Genomic DNA, 18322 nt, shown 5'->3' on the forward strand with positions numbered 1-18322 from the left:
GAGAAATAATACACTAAATAGAAACATTGTTTAGAAACACAGGGTTCAATTAACTCCCTAATCTTTTGTGCCGAATCACTGAAACTGATAAACATAAATCTTATTTTCCAGAAGGCATATCAGATCTACCCAGCTGCTGCTGACTGGCAAAATAGCTTTCAAAAATAATAATTTTTTGAAATGATGGCACATAAAGGTATCCCTTTACCCAAGTACACAGAAAGAATTTATTCCTTTAAAGGGCCAATATAACCCATGCAGAGCTCTCCTTTAGTTCACACAAAACAAATAAAATGGTGAAAAAGTGCACCTCGAAAAAATTAAAAACCTTCATTCAATACTATAAAATTGCTGGATTTCACAATTTGCTTGTATTTTCAGAATTAAAAAGAAGGAAACATAAGTGCAGCAATTACCAAAAGCTCACAAGCTTATTCAAAATCTAAGTTCCACGGGAACAGCCAGATATTTTACACATATCTAGAACTGAAAGTAAAAATGCTGCCATTGAAGATGTTCAGTGGCACATCCAAGGGTGCACACTCTAAATAAAATTCCCTTTTGAGAACATCTAAGGCAAAGGGGCCCTCAAAGAAGTAAGGGAAGAGAAGCACAATAATTGTCCCCCAGGAGTGAAATGAGGGAGGCATGGAGAAGTGGGACACCACCAGAGGCCATGTTTAAGTTTTCTCAGGAATGGAGAAATTTAAATTTTTTTTCTGGATAGGTTCAGAATGAAATTAATGTAAGTCATATTGATGGAGACAGACGTATTTCTACAGAGCCAATTTCAATATTATCTAGAACACTACTAACAATTACTGTCAAAATTATTAAAAGGCATTCTTATTACCATAAAATCATTAATATTGGAAATTATCTCAAAAAACATCAAGTCCAACCCCTAACCCAGGACTGCCAAGCCCACCACTAAGTCTTCCTGCCCCCATCCCAGATCATACTTTGGTTACAAATTACTGCTACCAAACAGTTAAAATTTGAAATTCCCCTTCACTAACTACATTATCAGATTTGTGTTCTCAGCACACAGTTGCCTACCAGGTCTTAAGTTTCCCTTTTCATTTTCAAAACCAGCCTTCATTTCCATTTCTTATTATCAGTTTTCCTCCTGCCAGATCCATTTTAAGTCTAATTAGAATTTTTAGCTTTACTTTCTCCTCCTAACTTGATTCAGGTTTTGATCTTTGTCCGTTTCTTACTCAACAGTTTCCATAACAGAACAAAAGACACAGGTTTATGCTCCATGGTAACATCCAGTTCTTTCATCCTCCAAGCTGACAGGAACTAAAACAGCATGAAAGAACTACAGATTCAGCTTTATTTCATCCATAACTCCCTCCCTTAGTGCTGTGCAGATAAAAACCTGCTGAACTGCTCTGTGATGCTGCTTCCCTGCAAGTGCAGCTCTGGAGACTGAAGAGGTCCAAAACGTGGATTTGTGATAAACAATCCAACCCAAAGTTTACCACAACTGACTGAGAATTTTGGGTTTGTTCTGGTTTTAAGTTTCCTTACTGAAAGTGGCTAACCAACTTTATCTGAAGTTTTCCAAACTGAAGACTGGGAAAACATGTCATGCAAAATTTCAGACCAAACAATTTAAATTGAAAGCAACAGAAAAGACAGTGAGAGAGGTCAAGCAATCAGCACAAGCAGTACTAATAATTGTGCATTGCAGGCAGTCATCCTATTCACTATTACAATAACACCATTTGGAAATTGTGTTAGCTTGGCAACTCATTTACCTTGAATTCTTCAACAATAATAGTTAAGGCTTCATGTCCAGCTTTTCTCATGTCTTCTAATTCCTGCTTATGCTTTTCCTGTACCAAAATACAGAAAACATGATATACAACATAAGCACCCGACATAACAATTTTAATTAGGAGAATAAATAAATAAATAGCGATTATTTTCCTCAGTTTTGGTCTCTTTTATGAAGAAATGCATACTGTTGATCCTTTAGATATTTTATATATAATGTCTATTAATATATATATATATGCTGAATTCAAGTAGGTTCCAGTATTAAACTTATTTTTATTTCTTAATTTTAATTTATAGACCCCCAAAAATTCTAAATGGTTCTCCCCTTTTTTTTTCTTTTTAGATCTTTTTTTTCTTTCTTGGTATACCTGTGGATGGCAGGACTACCAAATCTCCTCCTTAGTAAATGTTACTTACTGCCCCTACCAATAAAAATGTTGAGATGAAGTAATACCAGATTGAGTTTCCTCAGAAATGCACACCCTTCTTCTCATTACGTGGCTCCTCTTTTATCTTTTGTTTTATTCTTAGGATTCCCAGGAAAGTCTTCTTGCAAAAGAAATACTAAATAGAATTTTCAAACAAAGCTGCATTTTTCACTTTTTATTTTCTGCACAGTTATGTAAAAGGAACCTGGAGAGAAACATTCTAGCATTTTTTTCCTTTACCTAATAGTCTGCAAAGTCTGCAATGAGAACACCTCATTGGATTCTCACCAGCATTTCCCACTTATCAATGAGCAGCATCACTTTTTCCAATCACCAGTTAGTGAGAAGATGAAAAACATTCCCTCCCTCCTTGTTCTTTGCTTCAAGGTCTGTTCCTGTATCAGCTCATATGGCAGGATGTAGTTGCTTTAAATCATCTTGGATTTAAATTATCGGATTTTCTTGGTGCAGAAACACACTAATCACAAATTTTCCTTGGCAGTGATCATAAGACAAAACCATACACAACTTACATTATATAATTTTTTGCTTTCTGGGCCATAACAAAGTTTAAATTAATTAATACAATTCTATGCTTCCTAAGACCTGTATGTTTGGAATAAGCAAAACCTAGTGACTAATGAAGCATGTAAGAACATTAAAAATTAATTAATCAGTCTGGAACTGTATTTAACTGGAGATTTCTGCTCTCTCACTTAATTCCTTTCTCCTGAAAGAGTAATCTCAGGAAAAAAGTAGGAAACTACAGCTACACAATCCTCTTACCTCTGGCCCAAATATAATGAGACATTTGGATTTTCTTTAATAAAACCAAGGGCTTTCCTGAAGCCAAGCAAGAACTGCTAAGCAGAAGAAGAATTGAAGATGGAAATATTTTGCTGTGTACATTAAATACTACATCATACAACACCACACAACATGTGGGTACATAATTTTAATCCCACTGTGATGCAATCATACATCACTGACAACACAAATCATTTCAACTCTGATACTATACAGATTTAAAAAACCCAATTATTTTGACTGAGGAAGTAAAATTTCCCATTCTGGTAGAAAGCACAGTGCTTCTCACTCGCATTACAAAGCAAAGCAAAACACAGAGCAAATAATGCCATTTGAACTCTCACAATAAATTCCTCAAGTTTTTCAGAACCAGTGACCTGTTCAAGGTCATGTCCTAAATGTGAACTGGTAACACAAGTTGAAGCATCAACACCAAGGCGTTCCTGTAACACCTGTAAAGAGTCTTCTATTCCTGCAGGGAACATTCAAGACTGTTATCTGAGTTGCTGATGGCTGCCTGTCTTCTGTAAGGCTGTGGCACCTTCAGAGGTAGCTACCAACCTCAGCCAGATCTCAGAAAGTAATTCACTCTCTTCGCTCTTCATTTCTGTACTCACGCAAGAATGCATACTAAAGCTCCCTGCAGGTAAATTAAGTAGAAGACAAATTTCAAATCCATCTTAACGCAGCTTTTCTTCACACAGTTACATCATTAAAACTCTTCATAGTGGATTCCATTGCACTGAGATTTTTTTCTCCATAAAATCAACTCTTCTTTACATTTAAAAAAACTACAAATAACATTTAGCATCATAATGATTCTGTTAAGAAACTGAAACTATATCTTCTTATTTGGCAATATAAATATTTACTTCAATTCACCCAAGTACAGAGAAAAGAATAGTAATACTGAATACAATGGATCAAAATCAATGAGAAATGAGGTGAATCAGTCCATAATGGCTAATTAATATACACACTAGAGTGTGCTATTGTGTATAAAATAGAGATTGGTCACTATTTCTGCTCATGTGAAATAAGAATGTGAGCTCTACAGAACCAAGACACAGGACCACTTCCAGGTTTCTAGCAAAGCAAGTATTTTCACTTTGGTCCTACCTATCAACAACATCCGAGTGAAAGCTACAGCAAAGAACCTAAAGATAAGGAAAAAATATAGGGAGGAGAGAAAGATTTCAGATATCCCAAGGAAACCAAAACCCCCACATTATGCACAGCCTTAAGCTCACCACAGGAAGCGAGGAGACACTGTGATTTATTTGATACAAGTAAATATCATTTGTACCTGGAACATAACAATGGAAGACTTTGAGGTGAATAATGAAGTGACGTAGCAAACAAACTTTCACAGGCAACTGCCTAACGTCGTGGTGGTGAGGACATTTCCTGCTGAGTTAGAAATGAGTTGAGCCAGAGTTGAGTGAGTGTGAACAGAGCAGCCTGCTGGGAATATTATGACTGATTAAATGTGAAAAACTATGCAAAGGAAATAGTATGGAAGAGCCTGTACATGCCCCAAACTGAAACATAATTACAGTTCCCACACCACTCTCTGAGTATTTGCAGTGTATAACAAGGATTTCTCTACCCTGTCACATTTAAGACATTAATATTTTGTGAAGAACAATGATAGTTTATATCTGCTCTTTTTTTTTTTTTTTTTTTTTTTTTTTTTTTTTCCCCTCCTACAGGATGTATATACAGAGATCCTCCACTGAAGAGGACATTAAATAATAAAAAGTGCTAAAGCTGAAGTGTTGTTAGTATCAATACACGTTTTGCTACCAAAACTGCATGATGCGGTAAACAGCACCTACACTTGGCTCAGGAAGCCTTCTCTGGCTGCCTTGAGGTTTTTAAAGTATTACAGAGATAGTTACCTCTTTGGGATGAGGCTAAAAATGTGCCAGGGCAACTTATGTCCTGGATACTTTCCTACTTCCCCACATAATCTAAATGGTGGGACGGGATAGCAAGAGGAAGCAAGGAAGGAGTGAACAGGAGAACAATGCCAGGGAAGCTGACAAGAGAACATTTCCATTAAGCAACACAGTAAGCATGAAAGGAATTCTGAGCTTCATTAGGATATTTTCATGTCTCTTATCTCAAAAGCATCAGTCTTCAGATCAAATTAAACTCTACCATTTTCCACAAAGAACAAAATATTAATTTGGAAAGGGCTGCCAGCTGTCATCAATGGCTACTGACACTGAAACCAATTATAAAACCCAACACAACTTTACACAGTGCATATATTTAAAAATATATCAGTATTTATGTAGTTCTTTACTATAGTACACTTTATGATACATACAGATATGTATGAAAAAACTACACTAGGAGAGTTTTCCTTCTTTCTGTAGATAGGAGACTGACCTGCACACTGCAAGGGTCTCGAAAAAGGACGGTTTAGGGAACGAGGATCATGTTAGGAAATGCTTAAGCAAGCTGGATATAATTAAGTCTGTGATGCCTGACAGGATGAACCCCTAAGTGCTGAGGGAGTTGGCAGCTGTAATTGTGAGGCACTGCTCAATACCTGTGGGCTGATCACAATGACCCCGAGAAGTGTCTGAGAACTGGAGGTAGTAAAAGTCATCCCTGTCTTCAAGAAATGACAAGACACCACAAAGAGCTACAGGTTAGGCAGTCCCAACTCAGTACCTGGGAAGGTAATCATGCTGGTTTTTCCTGGGACAGAGTGAAGTTTTTCACAGTAGGGGGCTATATTTTGGATTTCTGCTGGAAAAAGTATTGGTAAGTCATGGATATTTTAGTTACTGCTGGCTTTTGACACTTCTCTAAAATGTCTATGGTGTGACCTAAGTGTGGTCAGGAGAAGATGAAAGTGAGGTGGATTGAAAACTGGCTGAACACCCAAAAGGCGTGCCAGTGGACAAGCAGCTGAAGATGAGGCCAACAATCCTGGACCGCATTAGGCTAAATATTGGACCCAGGTCATGAGAGGTGACCCTACTCCTCCACTCAGCACTGTTAGGGCCATTCCTGGAGTACTGTGTCCAGTTCTGGGCTCCTCAGTAGGAAAAGAAACCACATGGATATCCTGGAGAGAGACCAAGAAAGGGACACAGAGATGATGATAGGTCTGGATCATCCTTCACACAAAAAGAGACTGAGAGAGCTGGGACTGTTAAGTCTGGAGAAGAGAAGGCTCAGAGGGATCTTATCAATGTATATAAATACCTGGAGGGATGATACAAAAACAGTCAGGTTCTGGAATGGGCTGCCCAGGGAGGTGGTGGAGTCACTGTCCCTGGAGGTGGTTGAAGAAAGACTGGATGTGGCACTCCATTGAGTTGATAACGTGGTGTTAGGTCATGGGCTGGACTTCGCCAACCTAGTTGATTCTGTAATTTTTTTTTTCCAAGTCCTAATACATTAGGTATTAATCCTGAAGTGACTTGGTTTTTCTCAAAACTTTTCCACAGAAAGTACTAAAAAAGATCTTACAAAGCAAACAGTGGAGTGCTGCATTATTTATCACAGGTGAGCCCTTCCAAAGGATCCACTGCATACAGTTTGTTACAGTACACACGTTGTTTTCCAATATTTATTCTGGATACAATCTTTTATTACCAATTTCAAACACATGAAATGTCAAATGTCAAAACTAATAGTAACCAAACCTACAATTTATATCAACAAAACTTTAACTGGAGATACCTTATGCGCCAAAAATTGGTAACATTTCATCTGCAGCTCTGTTAACCTTTGAGAAGTAATCAACATATGCTTTAGAAATATAACTAATTGAAAGAATGTATATTGAAATTTAATAGCGTTGTACTATTTTAACACATAATGGTGGTCACAGCACATTCCTAGAGGATACCTTCAGTCTTTTAATGGATGTTTAAAAACTCAAGGCGACTACAAAGAAACTTGACACTCAGTCAAGTGGCTTCAAAAGCCTGCAGGAATAAATTTCACTTACGCATGAATAAAAACTTTCCAAGATTTACTTCTAGAAGATATAAAAAAAAAACTCATAGCATCATTATATACAAATACTCTATTAATTTTATATCAAGCTGTAAGATTAATGTATCTTTAAAAATTTTCCAATGTAATAAAAAACCTAATTGTTTTCTTCCTTGATTTTGAAGTATAGAAAATAAGTTTAATTATAACATAATCACACAGCACAAAATCAACAGAAAGAAAAGTTACATCTTTACATTTGAATCTCCTTTTAATTTTCAGTATGTGAACTATTTTCTTTGGCTGCTCTTTAATTAAAACTCTGTGAGCCAACAATGGTGATGCACTTACCTCTTCTTTCAATCTTAACTCCTTTTCTGATTTGTAAATATATTATGGAACACTAAAAGCATTCCAAAGAAGACATATTATATGAAAACCAGCTGATCAACAGTTATTTTCCCCTCAAAGTACAAGCAAAGCATCCTCAACACAAACTGTCGCCATGCTCATTCCAGGCTACAAATGCATTTTTGTTTGCTGGTTTCCTGAAGACAGGTGATGATGTGCAAGTTGAACAAAACTCAGATAATTTTGGACAACCAGAGACACAAGTATCCATCTTTGCATCAAGTTTCTGTATTTGTTTCATTAAAAAATTGACAAGAATTTAGATCAGAAAATAAAATAACCAATAACCAGCTTGGGAAATTGAGCATCAAATCAAAGAGTTTGGGATAAAGTAAATACCAAGAAATACAGGCAATGAAGAAGACGACAATACAGCCTTTCAAATTCTTTCTTAGATGAAGATCTGCAGGAAAAGCTTCTCTTGACCTTGTTGTTTCAGAGAAAAGAGGGATGTGAAATAAAATCAAACACTCATCAGTTAGACCATAACGTCCAAACCAGAACGTAAACATCATCTGCAACTGAACACCCAACATTTTCCTCCATCAGAGAACTGCTATCAAGCTGGAAACTTCAAGATTTACTTGTTGGTAATTTTTTTTACTTCCTGAAAAGTCATAAATACTCTAAGCATGAAGAGGGGGAAAAATATCCAAAGAGATAAAAGTTACATCTTTGCCAGAGAAAATTAAGAAGTATATAAAGAAAACAGGAGAACTAACTAGAGCTCATTTATTTTATGATACTGCCATGGATTCTGCAAGAAAGGGATTTTTGCCTAACCTCAGAAAAAATCCAGCTGGAAGGAAGCATCTTCCACAGTCCAGAAAAAGGTATCCAAATCACAGATACACAGATTTTATAAGAAATCCTTCTCACTTCCAGTGTATATCAGGGAACTAGTAATGCAGTTCTGAACATTCTGAACTCTATTTTGTTTCCTGTAAAACCTCACACTGAACATGGATAGGTTTCATAATACAAGCTCCTATTCTAACATGGCAGATATAGTGAAAACCACCAAAAATGTTATATTCCATACAACAATTATTTAAGTTTACAGTAACTGATATTTTGACTAGTTTACAATTTCAAATACTGCATTAAACAGATTTTTGGTCCAGGCATTCCTGACCCTGCCCTTAAGTGGCAATGAGGTAGGCCAGATTGGAGTAAAATATTCCAAATCATTCAGCCTGGGGAATATCCCCTGGACTGGAGTTATAACTTTAGTGACTGGGAGTAGACTATTTATTTTTCTCAGTTTATGACCAAAGTATTAAATCACAAAATCACACAATCATTCAGGTTGGAAGGAACCTCTGGAGGTCATCTAGCTTAACCTCCTGCTGAAAGAAAGATCAACACAATTCAAACCAGATTGTTCAGATCCTTGTCCAGTGAGATCTTGAAAAACTCTGAATATGGGGATTTCACAACCTCGCTGGCTAAGACATCCCAGTGCTTATCTTCATCATAAAATACGTTTTTCCTTATAACAAGATGCAACTTTCCATGTTTCAATCAACCACCATTTCCTGCTACACACCTCTGCAGAACCTGCCTGGCTCCATTTTTCTGACAACTTTGTAGGTATTGGCCATCAGCTATTAGGTTTCCTCTAATCCTTCTCTTCTTCAGACTGAGTCGGTGTACACTGCAATCCTTCCTCTCATCCAAAATCTAGGAGTTTCATCACAAAAGGCAATAAGGTTGGCCAGGCATAATTTGTCTTTTGGTAAATCCATGTTGGCCATTTCCAATCACCTCATTCATGTGCCCAGAAACGGCTGCCAAGAGCGCCTACGCCATGATATTCCCAAAGACCAAGAGGCTGGCGTGCCTGGATCCATCCATCCATCATCCGTCTTGTCTCTTTCCAATAATCAGCGGCTTCCCTCTGTCTCTGAGTTATGCAGAACTCTCTCATAGCGACAGCCAACTCTCTCATCTGCGGTCTGAAGCTTCTCGTTTTTACGAACGACAGCTCTCCCACTCGTTTTTGCTGAGCTGGTGAAGTTCTGGCTCTGCTTGCTTCTCAGACACTGTGCATCTGCACATTTGGTAGGGGTGCCCAGAATCCAGCCAATTGTTGTGTTGGTTGATGCATGAGAGCCTGCTTTAGGTTATTTCTTTCACCACCTCCCACCTCTGAGGTAACTAAACCCCCACCTCTTACAAACAGATGTTAAACTCACACGTGGGAGGAGAAAGAAAGCCTTGCTTTGCTCTTTTACAAGCAACACATACAATGGACAAATCAAGATGTGAGTATTTAATTCTCAAGAATATGTTAAAGAACTTGGGCTTGATTAGCAAAGATGATGATGACATCCTGACAACATCAAATTGTCTGACATCAATGCAGTTCTACGGTATTTGTAACAAACAAACAAACAAACAAACAACACCCTGACCTCCCTCACAAAACTCCCTTATACTTTGGAGCCTAGATATAAGCCTATATCTATAAACCTATACATTTAAACATACATTTATTAATTTCTCGATTGTGAAACACTGATAATTGAAGTAACAGAAAAACTAGTTACTCCAGAGGAGAAAAGTTATGCCTGAGGATGTGGGATACGTGGAAAATCTAACCAATCTCTTAAAAAACCCAGAAAATTTAACCTAACCTCTTCCTCAAAGTAAAGCAGTCTCACTAAAATCACGAAAACCAAAGTCAAAATCTTTTCTTTTTTTACTAAGTTAAGCCAGAAAACATAAGATGCAGCACTCGGAAAGAGTCAGCAATGATTGATGCCACTTTAAGTTACTCAAAAGTTAGGTTGGGGTTTTTTTGTGTGTTTTTTTTTTTTTTCCTTTAATTAAACTATGATTTGAGAAACACAGACCTATTAAATTTTAAAAATTACAGATCTTTAAGCTATGCCACCTAATCTATTTTTAAAATGTATTACTATTGACCACAAAAAGCAAATGGATTCATACAGAAAATTATTCAGTATTCTAAAGTTACAGTGAAAATAACAAAAATAGATGTATATCTGTGCTTTTCAAAATATAGTCTAAGAGTAAGACAACTCAAGATACTTGACAGTTTTATACACCATTTACTTCACCTTGATGATATGAACACTTAAACAAAATTGAAATAAATATTCTTTGATTCTTTCAATAAATTCTTTGAGGCAGGGACTGACTTTCCCATTACTGTATCTGACACTCATTCATTCTCCATATATCTTCCTTGTTGCCTTCTCATAGTTTCTAGAACACTCCTCACTTTCTTCCACCCCTCGCTCTGTCTTTCCCTCCAACGATGCTAAAGCCATGATTTTAATATTTGAATTTTTTATTTTGAACAACAGCAATTCCACACCTCCCTCTTTAATCTATTCAATATGCTGTAGTTAAAAATAAAAAGGCAATCTCCCTTTCCCCCTAAAAAAACTCAAAACCAAAAAAAACTACCAAATATCCCACAGCAGCCAAAACTTTCCCTCCCTAGTAAGAACTTTTTTGCTGCTGAAAGAGTGAGGGGGAGAAGGCATTCTAATTTGGACACAAATATTGTTTCCTCTAACTCTGCAAACCCAGACCATACAAGTGCCGCCCCTTTCAAAGTCCCACAGTTCCTTTCTCCAAGCCAGCTGGCAAGGAGGCAAAACCAAGCTCACTCTTCCTTTGTTGTATGTGAGAAATTAAAATGTAAATACAGTTTTTAAAGGCAGTAGCTTTAGGACTGAATTTGACAGAAAGCCTGAGCTGTGTTTTAGCTTGGTTTGAAACTTCTTGGTATTTTACACTACGTCAGACCTCCCACAAATTGGCTTACCCAGATGAGAAAAATCATGATTAAGACACGTTCTTGTTCTGAGCAGCTCCCCTCTTCAGAGGGGCACAAACATTGCTTACAGTAAGGCTCTTGGCTAAAAGTGTTTTCAAAAAGGGAAAAGTAAATCCTGCTGGAATATAGCCTTCTCAACTGGATGTATGCAGATTTACTAAGCATATGTAAAGGTATTTAAAGGACTAGAGGCCACATTTGAAAATGTAAAGTAGTGCAGCACCAGTTAAAAATATAAAATATCATAAAAATTAATAAAACTTTTGTTTTTCCTTAAAAAATACTTCTGGTTTCTGACGTGCAATGGAAAATTCATCAGCTACATGAGTGATTGGTACAGGATAAGATAATTTAATTGGTGGTGACAGAATGGGACCGTGTTGAAAGTTGATAAAATATTGTCACAGGAGTTGCAACACACCTCAAAGAGCTGCTATTTTTATTTAACAAATAATCATTTCTCAAAAGAATGTGAAAGTAAAGACAGACAAATTTGATGTAAGCAGGAGGGCAAGTGCCCCTAGACCTCCATTCACGAGTAAACTCTCTAATGAAAATATGAAAAATATGAGATGTCTTTAGACTGTTCCTGTAGTCTTTGTTAGCTAAAATATCGCCTTTCTTCTTGCATGGGAGATGTCCACTGTATTTTTGGCTGAATTACATAAAGCCCTGAATAATTTTCTTCAGTTGACAACTGTCACCACATTTTTAGAAAATAATAGCATAGGAAATCTAAGACTAATCTATCTAAAAACAGCACCACTGAATGTGTTAAAGCGACAGAGTTGAAATGTGTCTTTATAAGCAATGAGTCCAAGTCCCAGGGACTCAAAGAACTCCTCACGAGCCAGCTGAACGCAGCTGTTCCCCCACTGGGAATTCTGTGCAGGTAATGGAACTCCCAAGGGGCAGAGATGTAATCACACTCCGTATGAAACCCCGGAGTTGTTCCCTCTACCGACCTTTCTCAGGTTTGTTTCTTTGTTTTACTTACTCTTTTAGACAAAGTATTTCGCAGAAGTATTTTACAGAGTATTTTCATGAAATCACACTGTCTGGAACTAGGTTTTAGCTCAAAAAGATGGAAATGGATCTCCTTTTCTGTTTACCACTAACAAGAACGCTCTTCAACCATAAAAAGTACCTTTCCAGCTCTAAAGTCTGAATATAAGGGAGCTTCAGAACATTCTTTGTTGCTTATGAGCTCAAACTGTGTTTTCCTTCCCAGCTTCCCTGAAGTTATCAAGATTTATTGCAACTTCTCTGCCTAGCATGTCAATGGAAATTTGCTTTTCAATGACACACTCACTTCTTACTTACCTCACAAGTCAGACAAACTCATCCCTTTGAAAACCTAGCACAGAAACTACATTCTCCCTACATAAACAAGAAGTACATTAAGCACAGACTTGCTGGCTGAAATTATTCTTAAAATATAAAAAAAATCATAATAACTGAAGAAATTCAGAATTTCTCTCAGTCCTTTATTGCAATGCCTTAGATTATTTTTTAAGCATTATTCACACCTATTATTTCATTTTATCATTATTGTACTCACTTCTGGAAATTAATGTTGATCATCCTAACCAATTATTTGCCTGAGATTGCTTTCATTTCTAATGCATATCCAATAGCAAAACACTCCATGTGTTTATCAATACATTCAAGTAATAGGTTTATTTTTAAGGAATTGCATAGAACTGGGAAAATCTGTTTTACCTCAATATCCTCCAGGTTTAAGAAGAGATGTTCTAGTTTTCATTAGTATCAGCTTTCTTTCAGTGATAAAACTTTCACCAAGAATAGTAAAAAAGGTCTTAGTAGTTTAAGTACATGATTATTTTAAATGTCACATGCTTTTCTGGACCTTTTAAGCTTTTAATGAGAAAAAAAAAAAAACTTGCACAAGTCTCAGCAGCAAAAATTTATGTATGTATGTATGTATGTATGTAAGAGCAGCCACAGTAAAGTAACCAATACTTTATCTCTGGAACTGCTTTCTCAATATCAGGAATTATACTGAAGTGACCTGTTATACACCTTTGCAGTAGTTTAAAATATTTGTTGACACTTTGCCTACATATTAACATTTTGGCAGTTCACTCAAATTAAAAAAAAGTAAAGGCAAAATTAATAAGGAAGTTCCCAAGGTAACTGAGAAGGGATGAATAAATTCAACTTTGATATGTAAATCACGAGAGTTTCTTGGCCATGTAATAACTTCCAGGGTGTGAATTAGTGAGATTAGAATACACTTAAACAGATATATTTGCTTAATACTTGGCAAATTATACATTTCAGCTGGGTTTAGAAACACAAGTAAACTGTGTTTCAACACCAAGTGTATACTATATATAAATTAAATTTAATACAGATTGAAAAAGTAAATTTAAAGGTGTAGCAGGTTAATCAAGCAATAGAAGTTTCATTAATGTATTAAGCTCCATTCTGCAGCTCCATTCATAGTTTATTAATGAATTATAAACCAAATAAGACAATTTAACAGGTAAAGGGCAATGAAGGAACAATCCTTCAAATTTCTCCCCAAAACATCATCCTGCTATTTGATGTGCATCTTATGCCTCCAAGTGTATAAATAGGAAGTACAAATTCTTTTAAAAGCATTGACTAATTCTGGCTAACATTGGCTAAGATTTACTGTTTTGGGGTGAGTAATGCTCAGGTACTCACAACAATTACCCTGTCTCAGATGCCTTATACTCAACACAAACAGGACTGGAGTGGACCCAGAGACATGGAGATGCTTTGGCGCTGTTCCCCATATTTTTTAGGAGGTGCATGCCAAGTAACAGATAACTGTCCTACAAGCATTGCAACATTTCCCTTTAACTGTTAAATCATCTTGTCTGGTTCACAGTTCATTAATAAACTATAAACGACTGCAGACTGCTGAAAATTTTATTGCTCATTAACCTGCTACACCTTTAAACTTACTTTTTCAATCTTTATTAAATTTTATTTATGTAACAGATAACTGGCCTGAAATACTGTCTTAGCAATGCAGTTACCTAAGTTTCTTTCTACACGTTTCTTTTCAGATAAATTTTGCACATTTTCATTATCCCCTCAAAAATCCAACAAGATGCTACTCCTACAAAAACTACAAAAACCTGGATGTGAAAATCTCGATGAGACAAGACTGGTGGTAACAAGACTCTAACCAATCAGTGCTAAATATATCTGGGCATTTCACAGCCTTCTTAAGTAGAATTTCCATATTAAGCAGGAGAAAAAGTAAAATATTAATCCCTCTCGGTGCACTCGCTGTGAATGTGCAAACGAAGATGTGCAGGAGCTGTGATCAACTTGTAACACAGTGAATATAAATCAGTAAAGGCGCTCAAATAAATCCAGGGTGCACCGGCATAAAACAGATCAGGAGACATACAAAGCAGTCAGGACACGAAATTTGTTTTAAAAGACCCTGTTTTGCTAGTACCTACTTGCACACTAAGAAAATGAAGGTTATTTAAGCACAATTTTTGAATACTTTTAAAATCAGGGAGGTGAAGGAGGCACATAAGTGTAAAAAAAAAATGCTTAGCATGCTGTAAACCTGTAACTGAGTATCAGATTATAAGGCAAGTCAGGCATCTAAAAGCCATTAAATAACAGCACAACAGCATAAGAGAAGTGTATTTTAAAACCAAAATTAGAATGCTTAGTCTTACTAATTAATAATTCTGAAACAAGACAACAAAATAATTAATAAAAGAATTGAAGTTTAAAAGGAAAACATAAGGCAAAAGAGCAGAATATTTCCATAATAGAAATAAAAAGTTATTTTTCCTCATGGATGGAAAAATAATTTAGAGGAAAGAAGACATCAAAACTGGGGGGGGGAGGGGGGGGGTGTTAAGGGTAAGGGGGAAACAGGCCAAAATGTAAACAGCTCTGAAATTATTAATAAATAAAGACTTTGAATAAAAATGAGTGTCTGAAAGAAGAGTACATAGAGTTACATTAAAAAAATTAAAGGTGAATAAATAAACGTGAGGTATCTGGCACTCACTTGAAAAAGAGGTGGGCAAGGGATTGATGCCATATCCATAAATACCTTTAGCAGTTCAGCAAAAAGATGCACTGCTATCTGTTAAAGTGTCTTTTCTGAAATTCCCCCTTTTTCCATATTCCATAATTTTAAACCCTGCTGTGACCCGTGAAATTTCCTGGAATCTCATTTATAAATTTGTTTGCCGGTACAGTACATAAACTTTTTTTTCACACCTTTTTTTTTTTTTTTTTTTTTTTTTTTGTTATTAACATTCTGTCTCCTCTATGTCTGCACCTAAAACCAACCTAAATATTTTCTTAGAAGATGGTGTTTAACAGGATATAAGTCATATATTAGTTTTGTAAGAAAACATACATTTTCTAGTACTCCAGCCATAAAAACCACCTACCTCCAAGACCTGTTTCCAGCCTCCTGCAGAACACCTCTTCCAGGATCATAAATGCACTCTCCTGGAAGGAAAGACCAGGAAGGCGATGACAGGGTGTCGCCTCGTGTGTGAGGGAGGAGTTGGAATGTGTTTGGAGCTCTGTTTTGGAGTAGGGGATGAGAGAAGGATTTGGGGGTCCGGATGACCAGGCAGGCCAGCAAAGCGGGAATTGCAGTGCCAGACAGTCTCCAGAGGGATGAGGCAGGTGAGACCTTCTCAAGAGAACAGGAGGGACGCCCATGTGATTCCTCACAAGGAACGTTTCCAACCCCAGTGGGACAATGCAGCGATCCAGGAGATTCCTGGGGCACATGGATAACAAACATCGGAACACAGGCAGCTGAGGAACAATTCATGAGGCGCTCTGTTGGACCCAAGCCTTGAAAACGTGGTCCATGGACATGGAAGGACTCCCTGAGGATGTGAAGACCTGCCCTGACTGCAGTGACCATGAGATGGCGAGTTCAGGAGAAGGGCAAAACCAAGGATCACAACACTGGACTTGAAGGACAAGGCTTTGGCCTCTTTGGGATCTGCCTGGGATATGGGACACAACCCTAGAGTGAAGGCTCCAAAAGAGCTGGTTCCTGCTCAGGATTATCTCCTCCAAACTCAAGAATGGTCCATAGGGACAAGCGGGAAGTCAAGCACAGGCAGCAGGAGGACTGCATGGATGAACATCACTAAACTCTGATGTAAAAGGGAAGTGGAAACACTAACTTCAAAAACAAGGAGACAGACACAACCAAATATGCATCCTGGTTTATATGAATTTGTGTGATATATGGGTCTAATATATAAAAACCCCCAGAACAACAGGCAATATTAATCAAAGTAAAAATAAAGGCATCCTTCAGAGTTAAGAGGGAACAAACTGGCCCAAATCTCACGTTTACCATTTCCTATCTTTACATAACTGCATGTAAAGAATTTTCCTCATCATTTGAAGCTGTATAATTTGAATGTGACATTTGTACAGGTATTCAAATGAAAAAATCCCCAAAGCATCAACAGCCATGGAAATGCTTAAATGAAACAGCATCTAACACCAGCAATGACTGAACTTAGGTTATTGTTATCTTTAATCCCAGCTAGGTGTTACTGCATGTCCTAGCGAACTTCCTTCAGATCACTCTGTACTGTTCTGTCAATGTTTTCCTCAGGATAATCTTCCTCTCCTGCCTTTCTGAAACGCCACTCAAACAAGGAGCCTATCTGACCCACTTTCTTACAAACAAAAATGTTACGCAAAGTGAAGTAACACTACCAACCAACTCATTTCCAATCAAGATTCTCTGCAATATCAGTAATACTGCTGCATAAAATAAGTATATTTAAGTCCCTTTTTAAATAAAAATTTTTAAGATATTCCCTAAAGAAAGGGGGAATGGAAACAATGATTTCCAAAAGAAAAAAAATTATTGGTGTTTTCATAACAACTACAGATTTGTTAAGTTGGAAGACCAGAAGTCCATTGTTAAAAGATAAGAAGTTTATTTCAAAAAGAAGGGTCACACCACAGCAGCTATATTGTTCTTTAGAAAAACAGCCTGCTTAACTTCCAGAAATGGATGATGATCGGAAAAAATGTGTATAACCGCAACTAGAATTTTCCAGTGGCAAATACAGCACTTCTTCAAATGGGACTGTGTGGTAAATCAAACAAATAGCAGAGAAAAGTATGATCCAGTTCTTAGTGAATCACCAAAACCAGTTGTCTGTAGATAGACCAAACATATGGGGCCTTATCAGCTAAACAATCTGTCCAAAGAATTAAGCTCCTGCTCAGAGCAGTTGAAACCAGGCCCTACTTTCCCTTCTCAAATTAAATGTTTCCTCACTGATTTGCAAACAGGAGAACATCACCTACTGTACAGGAATGTTAATTTTGCTATTGATGGTTTTCACTGTATTACAAATTGGAGTTTGGTAGTTTTAAAATGCAGCCTTTGCTTATTTCTAGGACATATTGTAATGTGGCTACAACAAAATTTTAGATTTCTAGGATTAAGTTACCACAAAATCTGCATTATCTTCAAAACCTTGTATGACTTACCAGCCCCAAATGACTTAAAAATACCTAGCAACTCACAGCTAAGGAAGAGCTGAAGAATTAAAAGTTGAGATGAATATACACACTCTGATTAAAAAAAAAAAAAAAAAAGGGAAAAATATAAAACTGACATACCAACCAAGAAAAGATAAAAATCAGACATATGTTTGCACCTGTTTCTCTCCTGTCTAAACGAAGTAAGGAATTATAAGGCTAAGATTGCAACTTTATGGTTGTAACACTGCACACAAGTCAAAACTCCTAAATTTACACTTCCCACAGCAATTTTAACTCAGTTCCAATTTGCAAGTAAAGAAGTTAGAAATATACTATGTAATTCTGCCTCTTAAATAGTACATACACTAAAGCAGGAATGTGGGAATCATAACTCTAATTTTATTAGCTTATATGAATTCAAGACCTCAAAGAGACCACTACATTAAATATCCAAACAATTCTATAATACTAGCTAATAACAATTTGTTTATTCTATTTATGAACCCACTGTTGCCCCTTTACTGTCTCTGGTTGCTGCAGTTACATATGGGAATAATGTTAAGAATGTGAAAATGGTACATGGTCTGTTCAATCT

At 36.7% G+C, this 18322-nt stretch overlaps 1 protein-coding gene across 4 annotated transcripts in view; it reads right to left on the bottom strand.

The window, feature by feature from the left end:
- The window catches only part of CCDC91 (coiled-coil domain containing 91), a 114563-nt gene that overhangs the window by 63398 nt on the left and 32843 nt on the right, over window positions 1-18322 (bottom strand). For all 4 annotated transcript variants that reach the window (XR_009207801.1, XM_040063198.2, XM_058420411.1 and 1 more), the window contains exon 7: window positions 1767-1844. Coding sequence is in view for 3 of the 4 variants with exons in the window: in XM_040063198.2 (XP_039919132.1) it covers window positions 1767-1844 (78 nt within the window). In the remaining variant the exon portion in view is untranslated. The remainder of the gene's footprint in view (window positions 1-1766; window positions 1845-18322) is intronic.

Source organism: Hirundo rustica, chromosome 4 (assembly GCF_015227805.2).
Source record: "Hirundo rustica isolate bHirRus1 chromosome 4, bHirRus1.pri.v3, whole genome shotgun sequence".
NCBI lineage: Eukaryota > Metazoa > Chordata > Aves > Passeriformes > Hirundinidae > Hirundo > Hirundo rustica.